This window comes from Rhododendron vialii, chromosome 4a (genome assembly GCF_030253575.1).
Source record: "Rhododendron vialii isolate Sample 1 chromosome 4a, ASM3025357v1".
In the NCBI taxonomy this organism is placed as follows: Eukaryota; Viridiplantae; Streptophyta; class Magnoliopsida; order Ericales; family Ericaceae; genus Rhododendron; species Rhododendron vialii.
Genome location: NC_080560.1, coordinates 10,671,440 through 10,685,049, shown reverse-complemented (window position 1 = coordinate 10,685,049; position 13,610 = coordinate 10,671,440). Strand labels below are relative to the sequence as shown.

Sequence of the window (13,610 nt, the reverse complement as noted above, 5' to 3'; positions counted from 1 at the left end):
CGACAGAGATTTTTCCACGAGAGGTGAGGCCATCAAAGACCTAACTCTGATAACATGTTAGATAGACTTGTCCCATATTGCTCATCTAAGCCACCCAAGCTTGATTAATAAATTCTAGAGGTTATTCCACCTATTGCCAATTAGTTTTTGGTTGGAACCCTCCAAGAAATCTAACATGATATCAGAGCTAGGTCTTGGGTGGCTTTACCTCTCGTGGGAAAGTCTCTGTCATCTCTGTCGCCCGAGTTAGTCAATCAGCTCCTGATTTGTCACCTCCACGTGCATCCGGGTTGCACGTGAGGGGGAGTGTTAGACTTGTCCCACATCGCTCATCTAAGCTACCAAAGCTTGGTTAATAAAATTTAGAGGCTACTCCACCTATTGCCAATTGGTTTCAGGTTGGAACCTTCCAAAAAATCTAACAACACTAATTTTAGAATGCCTATATTAATTTTTGAAGTGTCAATATCATTTACCTTTTGAAAAGGGGATTTCATTGTGAATTTGACTAATTTGGGTATTTATTGCAAGTTTTAAATTGCTGGTGGTCTAATCCAAACTTCTTTTTTCCAGTAGAAGGGTAGGAAGGGAACAACCTGCGTAGTGATTTCCTCGGAGTGTGACCCCAAGGCTAGGGTTCCTTACCCGTAATGTAATGTTTGGCTGAGGGGTGTTTTTGCAAGGTAGCCGCTGAATCTGAAAAAATAACTTGTCATCACAAATCCAGTAGGACGTAAACTACACAAGAGTGCCTTCTCATACAGAATCTGGTTTACAAGGACTACTATAATCATAAGCGAGTTCAAATTTGTGATCGCGTAGAGAGGGAGGAGTTTCACCCCGCAGCTTTTGCCATGGTAACCCATTCATAAAACCTAATCCATGCATACAATGGCCAATTAATCAAAAATAAAAGAAAGAAAGAAAGAATCCCTATTACTTAAAACAAGTGTCAACCATGCCACAAAGACTTTTTGGAGAGGTGAATCACAGGCATGATGGAATAAAAGCATGGGGGCATATTTCTCCCATCAACAGCATTCAATACTTTCAAATGAATGGGAAAAATAAAATAAAATGTAAGAGGTGACCTAAGGTGGGAGGGTCAGTGAGTCATTGCAAAGGCATGTGGGGGACCCCTCCTACCCTTAGCTATAAGGGTCACTTTAGCATGGGCTGCTCCCCCTCACCCCCACACCCACACCATTCCCTTGTGAATCTTGACAAATGCTCTCAATCATCCACCTAACCCCAACAGCAGTGATGGATCATTCCGAACACGCCCTTATGGTCCTCGGGTCCCCACCACTCTTAGCTTGATAGCTGTACAAAAACAAGATAAGTACCCCTCCGAGGAAACACAAAATAGGGGGATATAAAAAACACTCTAGCTTGAGGAAGTGATGGAAAGGAAAAAGGTCCATTCATGCCATATTGCTGTCACTGTGTGTTTGAAAATTTTGCATGGATTCATGGTACTGGGACAGGTCCATGCATTGAACCATGGCCACCCAATTCAATTCAATGGTATTGAATTGGTACCGCAAAAGGGGTTTGTGTGATTTGATTGAGAAGAGAGTGTGGGGTGTATGTAATCAATGATATGTTGGTTTGTAATTTTTGGTCAAGTCTAGGACATGGCTTAAATGTGTTCAACTGCTTAATACTGATTCTGTATAAAGCCCTTTTTAGTGCCTTCAAAACACTCAAACAATGAGGGTATTTAGGAAACAGAAATGATACGGACCACGACATTCAGTCCAGGAAACCCAATGAACGTAGAAGAGTTCTGGACCGTTGATTGGGCTTTCCGGAGGGTTTCTTGTTTTCTCTTTCCTGGACTCTACCAGGTCTGTTTAGGAAATTCTTTTACCAATTGATTTGTAACTTCATAGATTCAGATGGGTCTTCCTTGATTTTCATGTAAGAAATAGGTGTGGCGCCCAGAGAGCGTATTTTTTTTTTAAACGAGGTGTTTACACCCGTTTTCACGAGGTCTTCGATAACCAGACATAAAGACTCATTAACTCTGTTGTAGCATCAGTTTTTTAGTGTTTTAGTAAATTTCCCTTCCATTGGCTCATTTGACGTTTTATTTTGTTGCCTTTCTTTCCGACTTCTCCTTCATTAAATTCTTCTATTCTTTCTTATATCCAACTAGTCTTGGTGGCCTTAGGCTGGATATCTTTTAAAACCTCATATGATACGAGTTTAATTAACTAATTAATGTTTCTGTCACGTGCAAATATATTAAAAATGTTATTTGATGCTATCATCGTCAGACTAGTTGCGACATGCCAAATAAAGAGTCGCTGGAGTATAATATTTAAATTTAACCACCACTACAGATAGGGTTGCAAACGAGTCGAGCGCGCAACCGAATTTTAGAATGTTTAGATTTGTTTGTTAAGTTTAAAGTGAACTTGAACTCTAGCTCGATCCTGATGGAAATGTTAAGCGCCATGGTGGCGTAAGTTTGAGTCGAGTTCTAGCTTATTCACGAACCAAAAATATCATACATTGATACTCACATACAGGTTTGGAGCTGCAAATAAAATTGTTATTATGCACATAAATAAGGTTATACACGTACAAAATCATAAAAATATACATATATAAGTTCATAGGATACATAAAACTTTATTCATATAGGATTTTGATATTATATACATATATAAATTTATACATATACATGTTATACAAGTTTATACATATTCAAGTTTCTAATACATGAGATTTTCATCATATATATACACATACACTCCAGGTTTGCGAGTCTAACTAAGCCGAATACTGTCATGTTTGGGCTCGACTCTTTATTAAACGAATCTAAAATTGAGGTAATGTTTGGCTCAGTTAATATACGAATCAAATTCGAACGAGTCTTTATTGAGTCATACCTTGAATAGTTCACGAATGACTTGTTTCATTTGCAACCCTAACTAGAGACATCATATCGAAATTGATGCCAAAAAATATACAAACAGACACTACATGCCTGGCAGAGTCAAAACCGCTATGCACTCTCCTTTGAAGTCGAAAGACATGCTTCCAGCCAAAGACCCTCCGATGGCAACGTTAGAAATCCGATTTGAAGGTCATGAGCTCCTCTTCATACCTCATCCCTCTATGCCTTTTTTTTTCTCAGCAAACAAAATTTTTATAAATTCGAAAGGGATACATCGAGGAAGCAAATGAAAAAGAAAATAAAACAAACATCCAACAAATAGTTGGATATAAACACACCTAAACCTAAATTACAATTTCACCTTTCGGATTCCCTTCTATAACCCTTCCATACTCAAATTTTGTGGTTTCATCATGGATCCATAGTCATGATCTGAATGGTTGATCTCGTACCAGAAACAAACATGACTCTATAACACGATGTATCCTCCCTTGCTATGGTTATGGGTTGTAAAATTGATCACTTGCCGATCAAATATCTAGGCTTACTGCTGGGTGATAATCCGAATATAGTCAAAACTTGGGATCCAGTGGTGGAAAGAATGGAGAAAAGGCTAAGTGTTTGGCGTAGAAGATTTAACACCACAGGGGGTAGACTTACCTTAATGAATTCATCCCTCAACAGTTTGCCAATTTACTTCATGTCCACGTTCAAAATGCTGGTGTCAGTTGCAAAAGTGCTAGCCAAGATCCAGAGACAATTTTTTTGGGGTGATACGGTGGACAAGAGAAAGATTCATTTGGTTAAATGGGAGGTGATTTCGAAAAAGAAAGAGTATGGAGCGTTAGGGGTTAAGAATCTAATGGTCCAAAACCTTGCTCTTTTAGCCAAATGGTGGTGGAGATTTTATACGGACAGCGACTCCCTCTGGGCAAAGGTAGTCAAAAGCAAATATAATCTGGAGCACGGATGTTGGTTACCTAGCTTGCCTTCTTCTGGTAAGGTTTCTAACATTTGGAAGGACATTTGTTCGGTAGGGGATTTATCCTCTGGTATTGGGTCCATCATCCAGGAGGGATTTAGGATAGAGGTTCACTTTGGACAAGAGGTTTTCTTTTGGAATCAGGCCTGGTTAGGGGACACAACTCCTAAGGAAGAGTTCCCTCGTCTCTATCTTTTATCTACTCAAAAAGATATGGTGATTAGTCATTTAAAAAACTCAAACGGAGATGGCAATTGGAATCTGTTATTCCAGAGAAGATTGTAGGTTTGGGAAGATCAACAACTTGATGATTTGCTATTGAGATTACGGCCGGTGATTTTGGATCAGTCCAAGCGTGATGCTTTAAGTTGGAGATGGTCTTCTGATAAATGTTTTTTCGTGAAATCCGTCTATAACAAATGGGAGCAATTGAGCTTCACAAGTAATCGGGTGATGGGATCGATCTGGACAAGTGTTAGTCCACCCAAGGTGGAAATCTTTTTGTGGTTGGCACTTCAAGACAGAGTGGCAACAAGGTCGGTTCTCCTCCATAGAAATTTGATCCCTGAGGGCCAATCGAGTTTGTGTCCCTTCTGCTCTTTACACTTAGAAACGCCGGAGCATCTCTTTCTTCACTGTCAATTTTCTTGGGGTGTTTGGTCATTGCTTCTTGATTGGTGGCATCTTAATTGGGTCTGCCCTGCTTCACTGTTAGATCTCTTTACTTGGTGGCTGGGTAGTGGTTTCAAAAATTTGGAGAAGTTTTCGTGGAAGACAACGTTCCAGGCAACAATTTGGTCCATATGGTTGGCTAGGAATGGTATGGTGTTCAACAATTTTTCTTGGCGAGAGGAGGATCTAGTGGAGCTAATTAAGACCAGAGTAGCAATGTGGGTCAAGGTGAAGTTTGATATTAAGGTACACTCGGTGGAAGAAGGGTTATCTCGATGGAATGAGGAAGGTGAAAGTATAATTATTTTTATTTTTATTTTTTTTGGAGTGGTGCGGTCCAATTATCTGTTGGATGGTTTTTTTGTCGTTCTGTTTTTGTTTCCTTTTCTCCTTAAGCTTTTGTGCTTAAGGAGTTCCCCTCTCGATGTACCTCTTTCGAGTCAATAAATTTTCGTTTTGCCGAGAAAAAAAAAAAAACAAACATGACTCTATAAAAGTACAAAAGTGCTACACACACAACGGTTGTGTAAAACACAATACACAACCAATCTCTAGCCGTCCATTGCTGTAATAAATGGTCAGGATTCTTTGGAAGAGTTTTTATAAAATCTAGACCGTCCAAATACATCTGGACGGTCAAAATTACGCACACAACAAACACAACGGTTGTGCAAATAACATTTTTGATATAAGTATGCGTTAGAGGTTATCTTTACCCTCGAGTGGATGGGTCATAATAATAATAAATCCTTAGGTATGCATAATTTGCGGGTTTAATTGTACGTATCTCATAATTGAAGCCTATCCCTCAATTAATTATGGTATGAATGATCAGCTGGGTGCATCATAATAATTATCTTCAGCCTTATCTTTTAGAAAATGATATTGGCACTCCAAAAATTGATGCAGGCACGCTAAAATCAGTGTAACTTCAAAGCCATTTTCCTTTATTTTTTGAAGTGCCTGCATCAATTTTTGGAGTACCAATATCATTTCCTTATCTTTTAGGCATGTTGTAGTGGTACGAACACTGATCACAATTTAATTTAGTACTAATATTTTTTTTGTTGGTAATATATAATTTTAGTATCTTGATACAATATGATATTAGGAGTTTGCATTTGCTTCAGCCCCCCAAAAAGCTCTAATTACCAAACTTACGGCAACCTCATGGGGTCTGGCTAGCTCCAAGAGAGAAATCTCTCGTAAATTCTCGTAAATTCTCTAGCTTAGACGTGGATGGCTTGCCGTTAACCGGATCAGTAGGAAGTTGAGGTGCACGTAAGCTGGCTCGGACTCCACCACTGACCGTCGAACGAAAAAAAAAAGAGGATGAGCACGGAAAGGAAGGAACATGCAAGTAGAGATCAGAGAGAACATCTATAGTAATCTACATATGTTTTTTTTTTTTTTAAACTCTACAAAGCGAAGAAAGAGTACTGGGGGCAAACACACAAAAGCAATGCAATGCCATTAATGGAGTTAAAGAAGGGTTGTGCCAACAACAGCACTGCAACCTCATTTATACAGTATTAATCACGGTTGGTAATCGTACTTCAAATCACCATCCAAGCTGCTCTAACTAAGTGTTACTTGCAGAAGGCCGGCCGAAGGATTTGAACACTCGTCATCTGTACCTGATCTGTATGTACCGAGAAATTTCCGACGGGTGAATCGCATAGAATTTTAACAGAATTTTAAAAAGAAATTCTCACACAATCTAACGACTTAAAATACATGGGTACAGAGGTTTATCGGTACAAAAGATTTCCTGTGGAAGGATTTTGTATGGAGCAATGAATTGTAAAAGATAACCATATGGTATAATTGCAGAATTTAGACACAGGAAAAAAAAAACCTTCATGTAGAATGATGTGGTTAATCCTATTGTGACTGATTTTCGATCGGGTGAGATTGTGGGTTCAAGAAGATTGAAGAAATTTCCATGTTGGGATTGTGGGTTCGAGCGGATAGAACAATGTCAATCCTTTGTAACAATTGAACACATTAATATACCGACAACCGGGAAAAAAAAAAGAAAAAAACTAGAGCCTCTCACTTCAAAAGGTACAGCCCTCGATATGAGTCTTTAATCACACATAGAGTCATATTGTTTGATTTTGTTGCACTTTTTTTTTCCAGTTTTTTAGAGTCTATTGTGTTGAGAAATAAGTTAAATCACGACGCACAAAACGTGAAGAACTATCAAGAAAGAAACACAGATGAATAGTACACAAGGATAATTTTACGTGGTTCTCCAATTGTGGAATTGTGTATATCTGTGTCTCCTATTAGTTTCTAGTTTCTACTATATGTATTGGATGAAGAATAAACTCCAAATTATATAGGCGCTAAAATAAACTCCAAATTGTATCGGCTGCATATAACATGTATCTAGAACATTGGTTTAAATTACGAATTATGGTAATACTCTTATTTAGAATGCTGCTCCTAAGCCCCTGTCATGGATGTTTTTGCCCTTGGACCCTGACATAATCAGCGATTCAGCGAAATACCAAACCAAAACCGAATCGGACTTCACATTTTATATTTGATTAGCCTTTTCGGTGAACTAACATTTTTAGTCATGCAGTACTTGTTTAGCAATAGGGTAATGTTAAAAGTACAAGAGATAGACATTATATATCCTTATGACCCCCAATTATGATATCATAAACTATTCATTGAAAATTTCCCTCAATTATGAAAACATAATCTATTAATTCATTAATTTTTTTAAAATTTTGATGGTATCCAACCATCAAATGAAACAATATTATAACAAACCTCAGTATTTTCAGCAATCATGTGTGCTTTCTTTTTCCTTTCCATCATTGAAAACTTTAGTTTTCCCTTTAATTCCCTGCTTCCACTTCACTTCATATTCTTTTGCTTTCTATAAAGAAAATGAATCCCTCCAAATAATTAACTACAATCTTTGCAAGCTAGTTTAGAGCAAGCACTCATGTCATCTCAAAAGCCCCCATCATTTTTTATCTCATCTCACACTGCCTAAATTAACACAAAATTTAATGTTTTCAACTTTGTTTAATTTGTGCCCCTCCATAACTCCATTTACAACTCTTGGGGTACTCACCTCACCCCACACGTAAGCGTGTGAAACGGCTGCATGTCGGAAGGGCCGTAGAGGTCAGTATAAGGTGCGTGCAAGCTGAGCCGGGACACCCGTCTTTCAAAACTACAAAAAAGAATCCCTCCAAACTGTACATGCTAGTTTAGAGCAAGCATATATGTCATCTCAAACAGCCCCATCATTTCTTTACCTCATTTCACACCACCCAAATTAACTTAAAATTGAGAAACCATGTTATGTCAAGATGGTTGTCTCACCTGCCTCCCTAGTAGAGGCGTGAGTTTGAGCCCCACGGGGGGCGCGATCTCTGGACCCCTTGTGTACACACTAACTACTAACTCTCCCAGATTCCACTGATGTATAAAGATGTCAAAAAAAAAAAAAAAAACCCTTAAAATTTAACTTTTTCAGATTTTATTTTGTACCCTCCATATAAAACCTGCCACCTATACCTAAGATCCAAGCTGTTAACTGGTTCTTACCGTGACTCACACTTCCAAATCATGCAATTAACCACTATTAAACCGAACCCAAATATTCTTTGCCGTGCATTTTCAATGAGCTTTGATCATTTGGAAATTTTCGTTCAACATTTGATCATCCGGAAAGAATTCTAATTCAAGAACGAAAAATGTACGCAACGTAATTCTCACCTCACGTATTTTTGGTCATATGACTAGTTGAAAATTTTCGGTCATGTGACCATCTAGAAGGAAATATCTCCTCCCAGTAGCGACTCTAGAAAATTGTGACATGGTGTTATTCACAAGCTTAAATATTAATGACTTCTTTTACCTCTTCGTAACCAAATTGCACTGCCCCGAATCCAATTGGGTTTCATCACAAGAGCCATATGTAGCTATGCATTGATACCCAATTATTTCTGTTTTTAATGATGTTGCCCTGGCTCACCAATCTTGCCCTTCAGAATATTAGGTCCTCGGACCATTCTCTGTGTTAATAAAATAGCTTCTGTTTCCGTGGAAAAAAAAAAATCCTCATATTATAATAGTTTTGCTCAAATAAAATTCTGCAATACTCCACACAAACTAAAAAATTAACTCAAGGTACAAACTTAGAGGAAATATATACGACTTATGAAGATTTTAAACTTATTAATGATAAAGTACTCGTTAATGATGAGAGTGGGGTGTTCAAAGTGCTCCACGTTTTTAAAAACCGAGGAAAAGAATTGCAAAAATTAGAACCATATATGTCTTCTTTAATGACTTACTAGGAAAACAAAATAATATATGGTTTTGCGCACCAGATTAATTAGTGGCAATACTAATTTTTAATGGGTGTCATTTGTTAACCGATAAATTTATTTCTTGTATAATTATAGGTATTATTTACACTACATACGGTTGCCGCTGCTCCCTCCTCCCCAATTTGTTTATATTTTTTTACTAATTCATACTATTTTAAAAATTATTTATACCTTTTAATAAATAATAACATTTGCAATTACATTTTTCTATTAGAAAGACCTAATTGAGATCTATCAAAATATTCAACCCCAATTTATTTATATTTTTTTTTACTAATTCATACTATTTTAAAAATTATTTATACCTTTTACTAAATAATAACATTTACAATAAACTAAACTAATTGAGATCTATCAAAATATCCAATTCAGAGGTAATATCAATTACAAGTCCTAAACAATTTTCACAAAAATATACAACAAGAAAAAAAAAAAAAAATCTTTGTACCCTGCATGTAAGCCACGTGCCCACCACCCTAATTGTGGCATGCCAACTATCCTCATCTCTGAATACTATAGTACTTCCAAACTAAAAAAGGGAAAAAACTAGTTTATCTACTCTAATCCTTTAAATTATATTAGCTTATCTTTTTACACGCACAAGAATAGGAGAAAATCATGCAATTCATAATCCCCAAGGGTTTATACATTGTTAATAACCCCAACTCCTCATTACATCTAAAAAAACAACAATAACCAAACACCTCTCTCGCTTACACAGATTTTCTCGAAATCAAAACTCGAAAAAGACTCGGAATTAATTCAACAAAAACACAGAATAATAGACTCTAACAAAGAAATCTAGAGTAATTACTAATTAGAAGGACCAAAAAAATAAAACACCCAATCCCACATATTTACACTTCTCAATTATATTATTTATATGGATCCCCATCATTTCCTTCAATTTTCATCATCATCATCATCACCATCATCACCACCATCTTGGAATTTCAAAATTAGGTCAGAAGATCATTGACCCAACCAAGATCTGGGCACCCCAGACCATTCTCATTGCTCTTGTCTTCAAAATGGAAGCTGTTGCTCGAGGGAGAATCACAATTACTGAAATACCCTCTGGATCCGATAGGACTTGGAGTGGAAGGAGAGAGAACAAACTGCTGCTGCTGCTGCTGATCCTCACAATTGTTGTTCAGACAAACATCTACCCAAGGCAAATTTCCATTATTACCCCCGGCATGTGGTGAAGCTTCACTCACATTCATGCCCTCCAAGGAGCAAATCAGCTCACTCAACGAATCCTTGTAACCCGAATCGACGGCTGAAAATCGATCCCCGCCGTAGCGAGAAATCGGGGAGACCCAACTCACCGGGCGGTGATTCTCGGGCGGAGAGAGCGGCGGGGACATGTGGGACATACCCATGAGGGTGGATGTGGGGGAAGCAGAGACGGGGGAGTGGCAATAGAGACAGCAGTGGTTGGGATTCCGGCGGTAGTTCCCCTCCGGCGGCGGAGAATCGGCGGCGGACTGCGGCGGCAGGAGGCGGAGCTGGCGTGGCGAGTGGGCGAAGAAACAGACCTTCCGCTTGCAGTTCCTCCCGTCCTTGCACGCCTCGGTCCGGTACCGGGCCGGGTGCAGCCAGCACTCGAAAACCCCATGCGCGAACTCGCAGTTGTCGCCGCGGCTGCACCCACCGCGGCGGAACTCCGCGCACACAGTGCCCGAGTAGTGGTACCGTCGCGGGTCCCGCCGGCGGGCCTTCTCGCCCGGGTGGGCGAACGGGCAGTCGGTCCAGTCGTGGCTGCGGCTGCGGGTGCACCGCCGGACCTTGAACTCGTACATCCGGAAGTGGTCCGACGAGTACGGGTCGTCCGCGTCCGAGTCGTCGGAGTCGCCTCCACCATTGTTGTACGGGAGGAACTTCTGCATCAGGGCCTCCTCCGCCGACCGCGGCGAGTCGGCAAAAATGTCGGCCACGTTCTCGCCGCCGCAGGCCGCCGCCCGGCGGCTGAGGAGCTTGCGCGGCGGAATGTCGATTTCCCTCAGCAGAGATTTCTTGTTGAGGAGCTGGAGTTGGTGGGAGGTGTGGAACTTGTGGAGTTGCTCCGCACAAACGCTTCCCATAATGTTACTACCACTATTTTTCTAGAGAGAGAATATGTTGTAGAGAGAGGGGGGGATGGGGGTACTGTTGGATGAGGAGGGAGCAAAGAGGGGAAGGTGAGATATATAAGGCGGATAGTAAGAGATATAGAGAGAGAAGAAAGAGATTTCTAGAGAGAGAGAGAAGGAGAGGGAGAGGGGAGGAGTAAAGGGAATGACGAGGATGGTGAAGGGGTATGGGCGTGGCCGCATGGGACAAGGGAAGGGCATGCAATGGGGGGATATGTGGCGCCTCCACAGTTCACAGCACACAACAAGGCGATTTCAAGAAAAGTCCAGCCCCCTCCTTTGTTTTTTACATTCGCTCAGCCCTTTGGGATTGTGATATTCTCACCACTGGTTTGTCGGATTTTATGAACTATGGTCAAGGTGTGCTTGTTAATTAACTAAAGGGAAATGACTAGAACCCAAGTGAAATGACTAGAACCCTTTCCTTGTGGAGTTGGTTCTCTCACCCTCCCTCCACAATGGAGGCAAATCGAGGTTTAAGTCCCACGGAAGGCGAATTGAGATTCAGGGCTATAAACAGTCTCTGGACCACTTGTTGACTAACATGCTAATAGTTACCCCGGTCCGTTGATGTATACAATATTGAAAAAAAAAAAATTTCTCGTGCGCAAGCAAGAGAGGGTGTGCGAGCATAAAAGCATCTTTGAAATACATCTCCATCGAGTAATTAAGCAATAGTCTGGGAGCACCCATATTTATGGGGTTCCATACCCTTTGTTGTGGACCGATCCGGAGCACTGCGTGCCGGTGCTCTTTCACATTCAAACCTACTAAAACTCACAAGAACAAGAATTAAGATCGCAAGCACAAGAGAAGAGAGAATGAGAGGGCAGAGCATTTTAGAAGAATTATGTGACTAAAATTGAATAGATGTTTAGTTAAATACTAGAGGTCGGGGCACACGCGATGTGTGTGGAAGTTTAAATTTTCGCAATTTTTGATCACATTTTTTGTCAAATCTAGTTTGTACAAGCATCGTGTATGCCCTGGCCTCTAGTACTATACTAACGCCGCACCCGTATCATATGTGCCCTGGCCCAACTATGAAATAAAGTAAGAAGAAATAGTAAGAAAACCGAATCAAATCGAACTGTACTGAATTTTGTGGACCTACGCTCTTGGTCACCGACTTGAAATTTCCCCAAAGTGTTTTAAGTTCAGGGGTTTTTTTTTTCTTTGTACAAATTAAGGTTTGAGGGGTTTTTTTTGTCTCATCTAGATGTGTTTATACACGGAATTTTTCTTTTGAGGAACCTTTGTCCAATGGTTTTTAGAAGGGAAAAGCAGAAAAATTAAAAGTGAGAATACGGGCAAGTAAGAATTAAAGTTGGAGGAGAAAAATAGTAGTAAACAAAAGATAAAGTAGAATAGAAATTGTACCTTCTCCTGAATTCTACTCCTACGTTACGTGTTTGGTTGGATCAGCCGAGAACGATAACAGTTCTGTGCAAATTAGTGCAATGTGCAGAATTGTGTAACTACTAGTGCTTATACGAAGAGAGGAGAGGCGGATACATGGAGGGGAGGGAGAGGATCATGCGGTTTGGTAACTGCCATGTCAATTTACATATTTGCCCATGAATTTTTAAACATTTTGTTCACACATTTGATTGGTATTTTTGGAAATGAAAATACATGACAGGGAGACACCAAACTGGTGCTCTCCCTTTATATATTAGAATAGATTTTTTTGCCAATTGGTAAGAGAGATTATTACATCATGTATGAAGTACAAAGTACAAATCACGTAACACTACGTCATTGTATGAAAGTCCACGAGATAATCAAGCCCGAACCAACAAGATAAATAAACTCATCAAAAGAACCATACCACAATCACTATAAGTCCAACTCAATTACAAGCGAGAAATAACCCCAATAAATACAAATGAAAAAACACCCACACGCAGATGGAAAGACTCGAACTCTTGATCTCCTAATGAGATGTAAGAGTATTAGCCAACTGAGTTAGCTCCATTTAGTTTAATTAAATATATTCGAAATTGATTAATGTGTACGAATCTTACGTACATTGACCAAATAGTTGAACTATATATGCTTATAATTATACCAACACAATAGCTCTTCATAAGAAAAAAATGGACAAAAACCAATGTCATTTCCAATCCGACAATGGATTGCACCAAACAAATGTCTCCGTGGGGTCCATCGAGAGTTCCATTTTGAAATGACTCAGAATTGTTGAATTATACTACGTAAGTAAAAAAAATCAGCTTAATAATACACCTTCATTTTCAAGACAAGTAAATGTGACTAAATCAAACACACCTGCATTGATATTGGAGTAACTTTATTTTTTGTCCGCACGATCAAGTGAGAGACCTTATCAAATAAACAATTTGAATTATCAAATTTAGACTCGTGATGGACTTTACAGGCTCCAACTAGATTAACTGGATAAATGTGACTAGATCGAACACCTATAACGATATTGTATATATTAACTTCATTTTTTATTTGGATGATTCACTAAGAGATCTTATAAAATAAATAATTTGGAGTATCAAATTGAGACTCGTGATGGGATT

At 39.3% G+C, this 13,610-nt stretch overlaps 1 protein-coding gene across 1 annotated transcript; it reads right to left on the bottom strand.

The window, feature by feature from the left end:
* Window positions 1-9,538: 9,538 nt before the first annotated feature.
* LOC131324470 (zinc finger CCCH domain-containing protein 2-like) lies at window positions 9,539-11,344 on the bottom strand. The gene has a single exon (XM_058356440.1). The coding sequence runs from the start codon at window positions 11,011-11,013 to the stop codon at window positions 9,886-9,888; it is 1,128 nt and encodes a 375-aa protein (XP_058212423.1). The 5' UTR covers window positions 11,014-11,344; the 3' UTR covers window positions 9,539-9,885.
* Between the last annotated feature and the right edge of the window lie 2,266 nt (window positions 11,345-13,610).